Genomic DNA, 14566 nt, shown 5'->3' on the forward strand with positions numbered 1-14566 from the left:
ATATCACAAGTAGAGGCCTGTGGAGTGAACATTGTAGGAGTAACATGTGATATGGGAGGAAAGAACAACAAAGTATGGAGGGAACTGTATGTTAACATAGAGAAACCATACTTCATGAATCCTGTGATCACCGACCAGAAGATTTGGGTCTTTTACGATGTGCCTCATTTACTTAAACTTCTACGAAATCACCTTTTAGATGATGGCGTCACATTACCCGATGGTACAAAATTTGGGAAAGCACTAATAGAAGAACTACTTAACCATCAAAAAAGTGACATTTCCATCACACATCACATATCTGCAGCTCATGTTAATGTTGCAGGACGTACTCGTCAAAATGTGAGGATGGCTGCACAGTTGCTTTCTCGCCGCACTGCGCAGGCTTTGAATCATGTTTTGAAGAAAACAACTGAATGTAATTTAGTTGAATTAGTCAACGATGTGTTTGATATTTTAAACTCTAGAATTCCAAAAGACGACAAAACACCTCTGCGAAGTGGTTATGGGTTGTTTAATCCCAGTCAGGAAAATACTCTGAAAAGATTTTTAGAAGTTTGTCCTGTACTGCGTTTTGGCAACAGAAATCATCCGTTGCCTTTTCAAAATGGATTTTTAATATCTATTAAGTCGCTCATTGGACTGTTCCAGGACATAAAGAAAAAAAATGCAACCTACATACTGACGTCTCGGTTGAATCAAGACTGCCTTGAAAACTTTTTTTCAAGAATCCGTGGTTCTGGTGTTTTCTACAACCCAACACCATTTGAAGTCAGAAATAGAATACGATTACTTGTGTTAACAGGCAACGCAAGTGATATTCCATTGTCAAGAAATACACCAGTTGCTGAAGACAACTGTGAACCTTCGACTTACTGTGACGACTTGGAAGATTTATCTACTTTCATTTATAGTGAGCTTTGCATAGGCATAACAGAAAGTAGGCCTACCTTAGAACCAAACGAGGACGAAGAGGTTCAAGAACTTTTACAACATGATGTTGAAAGTGAAGTTTTCGAAAAGGAACTTCAAACGGATGTAAGACTTGATGCTTTAAAGTACATTGCAGGTTATGTGGCATTTAAATGCCAAAACGTAGACAAATCATTGGGTGTATGTCATGAGAAGGGTGACATAACCAATGTACAAAATGATTGGATTTCAGTCATTTCTCGTGGAGGACTTCTGCATCCATCTCCAGAATGGTTGGATAAAGTCAGGCAGTTCGAAATTTTATTTTCAGTGTTTCATAGCCCACAAATTTCTAAGTGTAAAAATGTTATTGCAACTCTGACGGCTATGTTGCAAAATAAGTTTCCCGAGTGCCACAAGAAGGCCATTCATTTGTTTGTTAAAACAAGGACATTTATTTGTATAAGGCATTTAAATCATGTAATGAAAATGAGTGCAATGAAAAAGTACGCAGCAAAAAAGAACAAGCTGTGGGTACAATCTTCTTGTGCTAAACAATAAGTCTGGTAGGTTTTCTGTAAAGGCCTACTTCTGAAACACTTGCTGAAATTTTTAAATCCAACTTAAAATATAAATAGAGCATGCTTAACTATAAATATGTACAATCATGTGGTTAAATGTACAACATTCATTCAACTTAAAATTCACATTTTAAAGTGTTTGCTAGGGAGTTGGTACAGTGTTTGACTTATAAAAAACTAAAACTTAAGTACTAAGTAGGCGTGTGCATTACTGATAAATATATAAATCATATATAAACACACATTCAAGAAACTAGAGAAAATGGATAGCTTCCTAAACATTATAAATATTTGTTGTCTAGGATACCAATTTGGAGAATTGGACATTTTTATAAAGGGATGACGTGATTATTATCTTTTTTTTCTATTTGCAGTTAAGTTACCTAAACATTATGATGTTGAGGTTCTAAACGTAATTTGCTTTGTATATAAATATTAGAGTTGATGTAAAGTTTGTAAATTTTTACAATTACTTTCGTATCGGTATAATATATTCGTTTAAGTACATTTTGTAGTTAATTATGTATTTTCATTAGGGTACTAGTAATGGTCTGGGATAGTTTAATAGCGTGTTGAAGAAGTGATTACCTATATCTAACAGTATACTCTTGTAAAACATAGATGTAGATAAAAGCTAAATTTTTATTTTTTTAAAAATAAGTTTTAATAAATTTTACTTAGTTTCTATAATTTTTTCCATCAATAAATACTAAGTCATCAAGTGGTTTTGTATGTATATTATTACATTCAATATAACAAATAACTTATGTCTTTGCAAGTGTTATTAAATTAATTTATAAGTCAAATTATTATTAGGTTTCATTCTTGTAAATTACATAATAAATCCAAGTGTCTGATATTTATTGATAACCAACCATGCACACAAAATTTAAATATAATTATAAATGTGCGCGTTAAAATGATGGCAAATTTTAATGAAGTACCCGAATATAATTAAATCGGTATGTACATATTTCTACATGCAATAGATGTTATGGTAAAAAAATCGCTATAACACAGCCTACTTTTTTAGACAATAATACTGGTATAACATGTATTTACTATTCTTGAAGTACAGTAAAATGTTGAAGATGGCATAAAACTACAAGTGATGCTGGCAGTTTTGGTGTTTGTGAGCAATGAGAAACGCATGGAATTGTAAAACGCCTGGAGAGTAGTGCGGCTCGCACGTGGTGACGGCAGGTGTCCGCGCAGTGACGTCACGCCAACCAATAGCGGGCGGCTAGCGGGAGTGCCCCCCCCCCCCCCCCCCCCGTTTTGTACCATTGTATTTTCTGACGTACACATGGCTCTGGAAATTCCACATTACGTCGAAGTTCTAGACAATCGCAAACGTTTCCAGCAAGTTTTATTGTTACTGTTGTGTGTAATACCCAGGTCCTAGGCACAAAGTTCTTGTGATTGATCATGTTCGCTTTTTAATTTAGTACCAAAAATCCTGTTATGTTCACTTGAACCTCATGGCATGATCTTTTAGTAAATTTGGTTGTGGAAAACAGCTTTGAAGCCTGCAAATTAGGTGTTTTTGCAGGTAGAAAACTAGTAAATATTGATGTAAAATTATTACATTAGCAGCAATAGTTTTGTTAAAGAATTGTTTTATAATTTTACAATTAAAATTATAATAATATAATAAGTATTTTTATTACTTTAAACCACACTATTTCCCTTGCCTTCGTGGCCCTGCCAAAAAGTGAATTTCTCAGAATCTAGTAACAATATGAAAGTGCTGTTTTCAGGGAAAATAAGAAACGTCTATTATGATCAAAAACACCTTTTTCATTTCTTTTACAATGACAAACTGCCAATGTAGGAAATTTCTGTATAATTAAAGAAGTTGAACATGAGTTTCCTGTTTTAACAAGTGATTAGATTAGTTTTGTCCTGTTTTCTTAGTTTAGTTGACTGTTTGCAGGTGGTGCCATCTACATGGACTGTCTTCCTTGCAAGTGGTGCTCACCTTGAGTAGTGCCTACTTGTCTGTGGTGCCTGGCCATATGCAGTGACTGCATTTTCATGTATTTGTGTTTGTTGTATGACTGTGCCCACCATTATGGTTCCCAACTGTTGGTGGGCATGTCACAAATTTTAATAAATAACTAGTTAAATTTAAAACAGCATAAAATTGTGACAACAGTTATTATTTTATTTTGGCAAAAATACTAATACTGTGAAAATGTGTGAACAGTTGGTGGGCCTAGGTTAGGTTAACTAACATAAAAATTACTTTAAAATAGGTTAGGTAAATTTGGTAACCCTCATGTCGCAAATTTTCCGTAAATAAAATTATAAAATTCTGAAAATAATTTTTCAAACACTAAAGACGTTCCTGAAAACAGCATTTCTAAATTCCTACTGGTTTCTGAGAAATCACTGTTTATAGTTTACATTACAATACCTGTGGATTGATGCAGTCACTGCCATTTTTTTGCTTTCCCAAGTGAGCCTGTGTGTTTATGTTTCGGAGAACTTAAAAAAAAATATTGAGAATGGTCAATTAGGTTAAGTTAGCAACATTTTAAACCCTGTGGTTGGTTAGTATAGCTACATTAAAAATGATGTAGCTATCCTGACCTGACCAACTGTTCACACAATTTCACAGTATTTTGAATGTAGCTATACTAACCTAATCAACCATCCACACGTTTTGAAGGTATTTTTTAATGTAGCTCGACTATTCTCTAATTTTTCCTTCATATAAGTCTACGAAGATAAAAGACGAGTGCTACTGAGTTGCTCGTGCGAGCGGCGAAATTCTGTAATCCTCTGTGAGCTTAGGAACTATTCGGGCCTCAGAATGCACCTGTGTGAACTGGATTATACGCTACAGTGAAATTCCTAAGTAATCATCATAGAACATAAGAAAATTACCATTCTTATGTATGGAGATCCACAGGATCTGAAACACGATTCAAGCAAAAAATGGCAGTGGCCGCGTTAAAGCACAGGCTTTGTAATATAACCTATAAATGGTAATTTCTCAGCAACAAATACTACTTTATAAACACGGTTTTCACGGTAAACCAAGGAACATCTGCAGTACTGAAAACATAATTTTCAAAATTTTATTATTTTATTTTACAGAAAAGCCACGAAGTTAGACTGTTACCGCTAAATTAAAAAAAAAAAAAAACAATAAAATAGTAATGACAGTCTGTTACGTAAAGTTAACTACATTTTATGTCAGTTATTCATAACCAACCATTCAAACATTTTACAGTATTTTTAATGTAGCTAACCTAACAAACTGACCACACTTTTTAAAGTACCTTTTTAATAGTGTGTTTAACCAAAACTAAATGACCAATTTCAATAGATCTCAGCCTTTGTAATACATAAATCTAAACTTACCACATATAAAATCTTTAAACTACATGAATTATAAAAACAACTCAGAGTAATTTTTCTTTTCTCTTTCACCAAAAGCAAATAAAAATCTGAAAATTTGTAGTTATCATTTATGTTTATATTCCTGAAATATTTTTAGGTAATTGTCTACTGTTGAGGCACCAACCTAAAAAAAACACCCTCAAATGTATTTAGTGCCTTGTTTTATTTCTGATGATTGTGTTGAGGCACATTCAGCTATCTTTCAAGAATTCACATTTGCAGTAACTCGGTCGCCGCCATGCTTGAGACCAGGTAAACAATTAATGGTAGGCCTATGTCCAGATTAAGGGATGGTGTTGTAAAATAATTTTAAATATTACCAGTAATGTAAATATAGTGGCATACATTTTTTTTTGTGCTTTAATAACGTAGTGTTCAATAATCACTTGAAATTGAAAGCCAATTAGGGTGGAAAACAATCTTGGCCCTGATCATAACATAGTGACAAACATCCCTGACTTTTTGAAAACAGCCTCAGCTACACTATATTCCCAAAGATCTATGGAGAATTACAGGACCATGTTGCAGCTAGTATCAAGTAAACAACATGGCGGCGACAACAGGATCACAGATATACCTGGTTCAAATAATAGTCTCAGCTACGCTATTAAAGCACAAAACAAATTTACATCACTATATTTACATTACAGGTAATATTTACAATAATTTTACACCAACACTTAACCCCCTCCCCCCCCCCCCCCACCACCCAAAAAAAATTAATTCATTTGTGGCTGGAATAGTAGCATTCAATGTTTACAGGCTTCAAGTATGGTGGTTGCCGATTACCACACAGGCGAACGTAAAATGGTTTATCACTTGTGAAGTACTTGAAAATATCTGAATGTGCCTCAACAGAATCGTTAGAAATAAAACAAGAAACTGAACAAATCAATTTTAGGGTGTTTGCCTTTTTTAGTAGCACTCCTACAGTAGACAATTAAGTAATTTTATATAAAATCATTCTGTAATATGGTACTGCAATGTGTTAAATATTTCCCGGGAACTTTACCGTTTTACCAATTGGTTAGGTTGGGTTATGTATATTAAAATTACTGTAAAATAGTCAGGCTGGCTTCATTAAAAATAGGTACTATAAACTCATTTCAATGGTTGGTTAGGTTTGCTAAATTTCAAATAGACGTACCTACTAAAAGAAATTGTGGATGGTTGGTTAGTGTAGTTAAATTTAAAATAGGATATAACTTACCAACATTTTATAGTAGGTATTTTTAAAGTAAATAACCTAACCAAACCAACCCAACCATCCACACTATTTGATAGTATTTAAAAAATAGATGACCTACTCATTAAAACAGTAAACTCTTGACTCAATTCTAAGATTCGATACTGGATTCCTATTGATTGAGAATCACGGAGGGGAATTGAATGATAAATTGACTGGTGGAATGAAGGAAAATATAGTATGTAGTATTTGCAAAAGCGAGAGACAAAATAGCACAGTGGAAAAAAATACTACGAATGATATTGTGAGTTTTGGAGCGCTAGTAACAGTTGGTTTTACGAGAAGTAGCGAATTAATAAGTAGAATGAAATATCATTATAAATTGAATAAATAAGTACACAATAAGCATAAGCAAGTAGGTAATTTGAAATGTATTTGCAGTAAAGACCAGGGAAGTGACGGTTCATGTTTCGTAATAACGAATTAATTAAAAGGAAGAATGGCAATTTCATGTAAATTTATAATCTACAAGAGAAATAGTGACAGAAAACAATTATTAACATAATGCTGAGAAAGGTTTTTTCATGGCTTTTAAATGTTTGAGATTTGTAGTTTCATGTGAATTTTGTTTGATGTGAGAGGTGTGTTGTGTGTGTTTCATTTGCTTTGATTACCAGGTGAATCATATGTTATTACGTAATGTAAGAATGGCTCTTTTCCTGAATCGAAGTGATAATCACAAAGCGAAAGATTTGATGAGAGTAGGTTGGCTAGTAAGAATTTTTCGTGCATTTCATTTTAGTAAATTATAGGGAAGATATAAAGGAGACTAAAAATCTACAAAGTCTAGTTTGTTTTGCGATAGCGGTATTTCATTTGTATAAAATAAGAATTTTCTTAATTAAAGATTAGTAATATTATGCTATATAAATAGACCTACCAGGTCTAATCTATTTTCCAATAACAATATACAATTTTCTGAAAGAGAGATGTTGAAAATAATATTTACTCAGTATCACAAAGTAGAATATTGGTAATTATCAAATGTTTTTTAGAATAGAAGGGGGGAAAAATTGGGAAACATGGTTTTCACACACTACATACATCCCTAAATTTACACCCAAAGGATGGTTTCGTAATTCCTACTAGTGTGTGAAAAAATTAAAATTTTGTGTCTTACATTACAATACCGGTGCTTTTACGCTGCCGCCTCCATTCATTGTTTACCAACGATAAATAGGAATGCTATGTTTTCCATATACTAGAGACGTTCCTGGATTAACCCTGAAATGAAGGTTTCTTAATGCATAATGGTTAGTGAAAACATAACAGTTTACAGCTTACATTACAATACCTAAGTATTCATGCAATCACAGAAATTCATTGTTTGTTTACCTGGGTTTTAATTTTTAAAGAACGTTTGTCAATGTAGGTGGTGGTGTAATAATGAAATGCATTAAAATAACGACAGTATTGCATTTGTAAGGAATTTTTAATGCCTGTATTTCATGTTTGTTGTTTTATTTGAATAAGTATTTAATTGTATTACGAAATGTTTGTTTTTGTTACATTGCATTTAAAGTACGTACTTTTTGAGTAACGCCACAGAATAAACAATTGGTAACAGAAGCGACAAAATGTGGTTTTGTCCTTCGTTAGTGCGTACCAGCAATCTGATGCTCTCGGGGCGTACACGAATGTAAATAAACAATGTTTTCCCATTGAAAGTAATGGGCGTGTTATTTAATGAACAGTTTGTGTGGTAGTAAATACAATAATTCGTCGTAATTTCACAAATATGTTCGAATTCATAGTATTTAGAGTATTCATGCGTGATTCCAATCAACATTATTCTTTTGTATTGGAATAAATAAGCTAGTTCGTGCGCATTCTAGCCTTGTGTTCCGTGATTCAGGGAATTGTGCATTAAATGCCGAACAAATTTATTTCAGAAAGAATGCATAATTTTTGGTGTAACTCGTCGACATGTTATTAAATAATGATTGAAAGCCAGTAGGCGTCTTCTTGTCCATCTTGTTTGCTGGAAAGAATGCGTGATACTTGTGTAACTCTGTGCTTACTGCCATGCAACGTGTCTCGATGCCTTTATTTATTTATTTTTTGCCACAATGCACCTAAGACTACAGTAATCAAAATGTAGAGTGATTTTTGTCTATTATTTGATATGCCATTTATATTACAAATGCCACACTTAACATACGTGTGATTTATTTTCCTGTAGGCCTAATGTAATATTGTTGAGAGTGAATTTCTTTAAGTCGTTGCTTTTAATTGGCCCCTACGTTATGTAGTTAACTCGTATAAAATATGTATTTACATACTTATAATAAACTTTGTAAATGCACATCATATCTAGGTATTTCTAATGTAGGCCTAAATAGCTACCTACTTTTTTTGGCTTGTTAAATAAGTAGAATCTCATAACACATTATAATTGTTACATTATAAATGTAACAAAATTATATTTTTTGGTATCGTGAAGTGGAACACAGTCCTACCTGGTCTATTTTATTTTGCAATACTGATATTTATTTTTTTAAAGGGAGACGTTTCGAAATAATTATTTATCGGTATCGCTAAGTAGAATATAGTTCAACACATCTATTCTATTTTGTTACCGTGGTATCGCAAATAGTCTAGTTTAAGATACCAAAAAATCATAATAGTGAAAAAGTGAACTACACAAAAAAATAGTATGTTTATTGTTTCCCGTCCAAAACCCCCATATTCCCGTGCTTGTCCCGAAAGAAAGTAGGTTTGGTAATGACTATACGACACCATCTTGGCGACATCATTAATATATGTTATTGTATCACCAGTTATAATAGTCTCAACTTCTTAAAATCTCGTAATGCTGCTATGTTCAGTAATTAAAAAATACATCTGAATGCACCCCTCCTAGATTATTACCCTAAAAAAACCATTTCTGATTTTTTTTTTTTGGTAATTACCACTAATTGACAATTACCCCAAAACTATAAAAATTCACAAAAAAAATCGTTTAAAATATTACAACGTCCCATAAGAAAGTAACTGAAGTGTTAATACTAGTAACTGAAAATATAATTTTCTTTGTTAATTCACGAAAAATGATACACAAGACAAAGAATCAAAATAATTATATTTTCGACAACTTCAAAAATTACTCCTTATCACATACAAAATATTAAATTCTGAATTATACATTACCTGTTGTCTCATAATCTGCTGTGATGGCACATGTCCATTTGTATGATTTAGCATTCCGCTTGGCTCCCCTGCTAACCACTTCATTTAGTTTATATCAACACAAGAAGTACCGGTAATGAAAGTTAGGTAGCAAAAAATGTAATATCCAATTATTTTCGTGGTTTTTACAACTGACAGTTGAGGACTACCAAACAATGGCAGGCTCGAATTTTGACAGCACTACAGGAGAATAATTGCTAATTCATAAATTAAAACACTCATGAAATGTATCAAAGTTTACCGCACATATTTACTGATAGCGTCGAGCATATACTCCACAGGTGAAATAACCAAAATCGTAATAATAAACTAACAAAATTGATGACCGACAACCACAACAAAGGTTTTTGAAACACGCACAAGTAATACGTCCGGAATTAATTATTAACAATACGGCCGATAAGACGATACTATTTACAGTTCTGTTCGAATATTTCAGAATTATTAGGGCATCATTCACTCATAACTTTCCGTCCACGGTACTAGATGAACCACGATATATATTCAAACACAAACCGTTCACTCTACGCCGACATTATTACATACACCGCTGAACTATTTTTCATGTTAGGTAACACTTTAAAACATTATGTACATCGCATTAAATAATCACATTAATATAATACAAATAAGTATTTTTTCACTAATGAAAAGTAATAAAACCAGCAATTTCAATATGACGTTATATTTTAATGAATTATAATAAAAGTTGAAGGAAATTTTATTTCTTTTGGTTTAATCCAAACGTGGGCATCCGATATAATTAGCAAGTATTGTACTATGGTGTAGTGCAGAACTACAAAAATGATATTTGGTGTAATGCAGACCAATTCTAAGAATAAAAACGTTTAAAACTACCATTATATTATTCGAAGATTGTGTGCGACTGCAGAGAGAATATAAATATAGTATATTTTAAGTTTTCATGGGCATTATGGGATTAACTATTTTGGCACACTAGGTTGGGCGGCTTCGCAGTTTCTCTTCGTCTTACCCAAGGAGTAGGCTCTCTAACTATTCCACTTATGCAGGCAACAATTAGTCCCAATATAAGGCCATTTTATAAATCTCCACTAACAGTATTCTCCCAACCTTCTCGGTCCTTGAAACATTTAATCTCCCTCTGGTAGCATCTCCTATAACCTCTTGTGACAGGAGCAAGGAAATATAAGGCCCAACCCCTCATAACTGTGATCCTCCGGGAAAGTTTAATCACACAGTATTCCCGCACGAGACAGGGAATTACTCTCTGGCCTGTCTCCTATAAATTTTCGTGAGTGGACAGATTGAATTTAAGTTTTTCATGATCAGTGAATTATTTCGTGATGTACTTCCCAACGAATTGGATAGTACGTACTCAGACTTTTCTACTTTTCAATGTAATGTAGTGCATCTTTCTTTACTTTCCCAGGATTATTGTTTTTGTTTTTTTCACAAAAAAACAGGCATCTCTGCAGTTCCAATGTCGAGACAATTGACCTAACCACAGTGTAAACCATCACTATGTTTACAGTTTTTATTTTTTTTTTTCATTTTTTTATGAGATTATGAGTGCAAAATTGATGTAATTTATTTAAAAGGTTTTATGTTAAAAACAGTAAGAGGAGGATGTGAATAGAGAGCCTCAAATCTAATTAATGATGCTATTGCAAATCTATTTTATCTATGCATTTATAAAACCATTACTATATTTTAGAGCGGTTTAAATTCTCGTTATTCCTACTTGCATAAGTCTGTGGATTTTCAATTCCAGCTTTGGTTAATTCATCTATGGTTGCTATAAACAGGTATTTGTTCAATAATGTGGTTTTTCGAATATGGATGTGTAAAAAGCAAATAAAATAAGAAAAAATTATCTGGAGAGGAAGATACGTACTGAGTGAGGGTCGTACTTCTCTTTACATTTCCGTTCAGCTCACAAGAAGAGACTACAGCGGAGTTCCGTTATTTTGATAGACGTCAAGTTGGGTTCATGAAATTCTGCATTAATTTGACAGAATTATGGATTTTCCGAACTTCAAAAATGAACTTACTCTTCGGTCGATATCTACATTCCTGACCATCCTGGGTTCGAATCTTCGTACTTTCCATCCCTGAAGGACGATGGTCGGTGCCGTCAGTCGCTATCACAAGAATTCTGAGGCCTGAGTTCCCGACACAACCATGACGACCATACATCTAAGGTTCCATGTGGTCTACGTCGGTGAGATCGTTTCAAATTAATTATAAAGACTTTTCAGGATCAGAGGAGGATGCTGGACTGCCGTCATCTAATTTTACAACTAGAACAGTAGTATTCGTAGTTTTCAGCTGGTCGAAAACGTCCTTGTCTCTGGTTACCGCTATCCAGATGTCCAGTGCTGCAGAGTTTGCAGTGTCTCCGAACAACTGAACTAGATGTAAGGTTACGTGAATCGAGACATTACTAGTATGAAATACCTTTACTTAGATTTTTGGCTCTCTAGGAATATATGTCTGCATACAGATAACTATCACTGATATAGTATATATGTTATTGAGACTATTTGATCACCTATATAGATGTCATTTATGTTTGCTTGTTCTTTTAAGTCAAGATAATAAAAAAAACTTATATTTTGGAAGGTATAACTAGTTACGTCAAATTCCTAACCTTTGGCATTACTTTTAAAATATACATTTTACAAATCGAATTCATAAATGAATATTTAGTTTATGATTCACTCTACACTTCCTTATTACACATTTTAGACACTTACATGTCTTGTAAGCAGAAACAAATTAGCCAGGAACAAATGAGTGTAATAACTTGGATAAAACAATATTAATAAGAGGAATCATAATCAATTGTTTATTTCTGGAGAAACATATATATATATATGTATAAAATTAGGCGCCCAATTTCAATAAATAAATATACCACGTTCTACAGAGATAATTAAGTTTCGCCACAACGTGGGCCACGAAACAGAATAACTAGCAGGCAAGGATAGGGAAAGATAATGTCTATGGATGAAACCACTTATTTCTTGAGGCGTAAACATAACGGAGAAAACAGCAGAGAAGGGCCCACCCATCAGGAAACTATCAAGACAAACGACATGGCAGACAAGAACACTATCGCAAACATGGAGGTTAGTGAAGGGATTGCCATAGAACCACAGGTCGAAAGAGTTGAAACTGACACGGAACACGTAAATATTTCTAGGCCCACAGCTAATACACAGAGTAATGTTACTAGCACACTTAATGCAGACGACTGGATACGAATCGCACAACTATTAACTACACAGTTGGAGGAGATGTCGCGTAGACAGTCGGAAGAGTTAACGCATAAGTTAGCTGATAAAATTGATAAAGTCAATGATAGAATGACAGAAGTCGTACAAAATTTCGCTTCGCAAATACACGAAACCCGTAATGAAGTACGAACTATTAACGAGTCGGTAAAGGTTAAATTCACAATGGTAGATGAAGAGATATCCGACATAAATCAACGCCTAGTCAACACCGAGGCAACGTGTCAAGAAACTGCAAAACGTACTACAGAGGAACAGATTTCGCAGTATGTTCGTACTACGGAAAATCAGTTCGCAGAGGATCGTACGGAACTACATCAACACAAAACAAATACATCAGTCGAAATTCAAATAGTAACTCACCGAATCTCGCAATTAGAGAATCGAGTTCAAGGAATTTCACTACAACGCGCAGACCTACCAACTGCGAGTTCACACACTACAATTCCATTAGAAACACGTGCTACATTTTCATCTATACCTGTGCACAGTCATATCACGGGCAATGAAATGCGAGGGAAAACAGTGCATACAGTTGACGGACAACCTATTGTGATGATTGATCCTACATCAGTTTTGAACCATCCTTCACATCATTGGGTGGAGGATAAGCCCACACTCTCGGCTAAATCTCATGAAAATCCACGAAAATTTTTGAAAACGTTCGAAGAGTATTCATCCCATTTTAACCTTACCGAAAGTGAAAAATTAAAATGTTTAATTAGCAGTTTGAAGAGCACAGCTTACTATTGGTGGGAAGTGCATCATCATGTCATAACTTCTTACGAACAGTTTAAGAAATTATTTCTAAATCAATATTGCAGTTTGAAACTACAGGGAAATCTACGTGCAATGTTACACGGGGAAAAATTTGATCCAAAGAGAAATAGATCGTTAGAGGGACACTTGAGTGATATGTTCGAACGAACGAGATATTTAGATGTAGAGCTGGACGACGGGTAATTTGTAGCAATGGTTTTAGGACAATTACCAATGAGATACCAGCTTCATTTGTCCGGACGAAATTTCGAGAATATTTCGGATTTTAGAGAACAATTGTTAGCTTACGAACGTTTAGATCGTCAGAATCTAACGAACAACATCGATCGCGAGGAGAACCAACGACCTATATATACCAAACCTAACCCTGCATACCCGCCTTGGAATCAGCGTCACAATGAGGGCGATAAACAAAATAACACTCGTCACACACCTCAAGTTAATACGTTAGTATGGCGTAATAACAAGCCCAAACATAATCAGAATGAGTGGTATAATAACCACAAACATTATCACCGACAGCGAGAACGGTATTCAAAAGATTCTGGAAAAAACAGGATGATTCTTGGTACACTAGACCCGAAAAAAATCAATATCGTCAAGGTCATGATAGACCACAATCAACACCACAAAGGAATTGGAGCGGCGAATGTTCGTACAATACTCCACCGACATCGCCGACTAAACATTCTAGATCACCTCGACAGCGAGAAAATAAACATGCACATAGGAACGAAGAAGGCGTGTTCAAATATTATGAAGGAACTGTTGAAAATCGTTCGGTCGACATACCCCTGCCTACACAAAACACACAAGCTCAAAACAGAAATCACTGTAACTCACTACAGATTAATCAGTCGAGAAATGACATATATAACAACCCCATACCAGTAAATCATGTAAATGCTTATACTAAACCAGATCGGTCAGCTACTAAGTTTTCTACACAGTTTCAGAAGCAAGATACTATTAAAGGCCCTGTCACACTGTCAAATATATTGTATCCAATAAATTGGACAACAAAATTTGAAGGGTGATTTTGGATGAAATACGTCTTCAAATATATTGTATTCAATATTATTTGACGAGCAATGTAAAATATATTTGAAGTCATTTCACACTATCAATTTTCTTTGAGTGAGCTCGTTTTACCAAACATTCTGTAGAGA

General features: G+C 34.1%; 1 protein-coding gene across 3 annotated transcripts in view; it reads right to left on the reverse strand.

Moving 5' to 3' along the window:
- Positions 1–9898, reverse strand: part of LOC134537950 (maternal protein pumilio) — a 448094-nt gene extending 438196 nt beyond the window's left edge. For 2 of the 3 annotated variants that reach the window (XM_063378960.1, XM_063378959.1), the window contains exon 1: positions 9301–9889. In XM_063378960.1, the coding sequence (XP_063235030.1) occupies positions 9301–9384 (84 nt within the window). In that variant the 5' untranslated portion in view covers positions 9385–9889. Of the gene's footprint in view, positions 1–9300 lie in introns of all 3 variants that reach the window. The other variant, XM_063378958.1, reaches the window with a different exon arrangement.
- Positions 9899–14566: the final 4668 nt, after the last annotated feature.

The sequence above is a fragment of the Bacillus rossius genome, chromosome 12 (genome assembly GCF_032445375.1).
Source record: "Bacillus rossius redtenbacheri isolate Brsri chromosome 12, Brsri_v3, whole genome shotgun sequence".
Classification (NCBI taxonomy): domain Eukaryota; kingdom Metazoa; phylum Arthropoda; class Insecta; order Phasmatodea; family Bacillidae; genus Bacillus; species Bacillus rossius.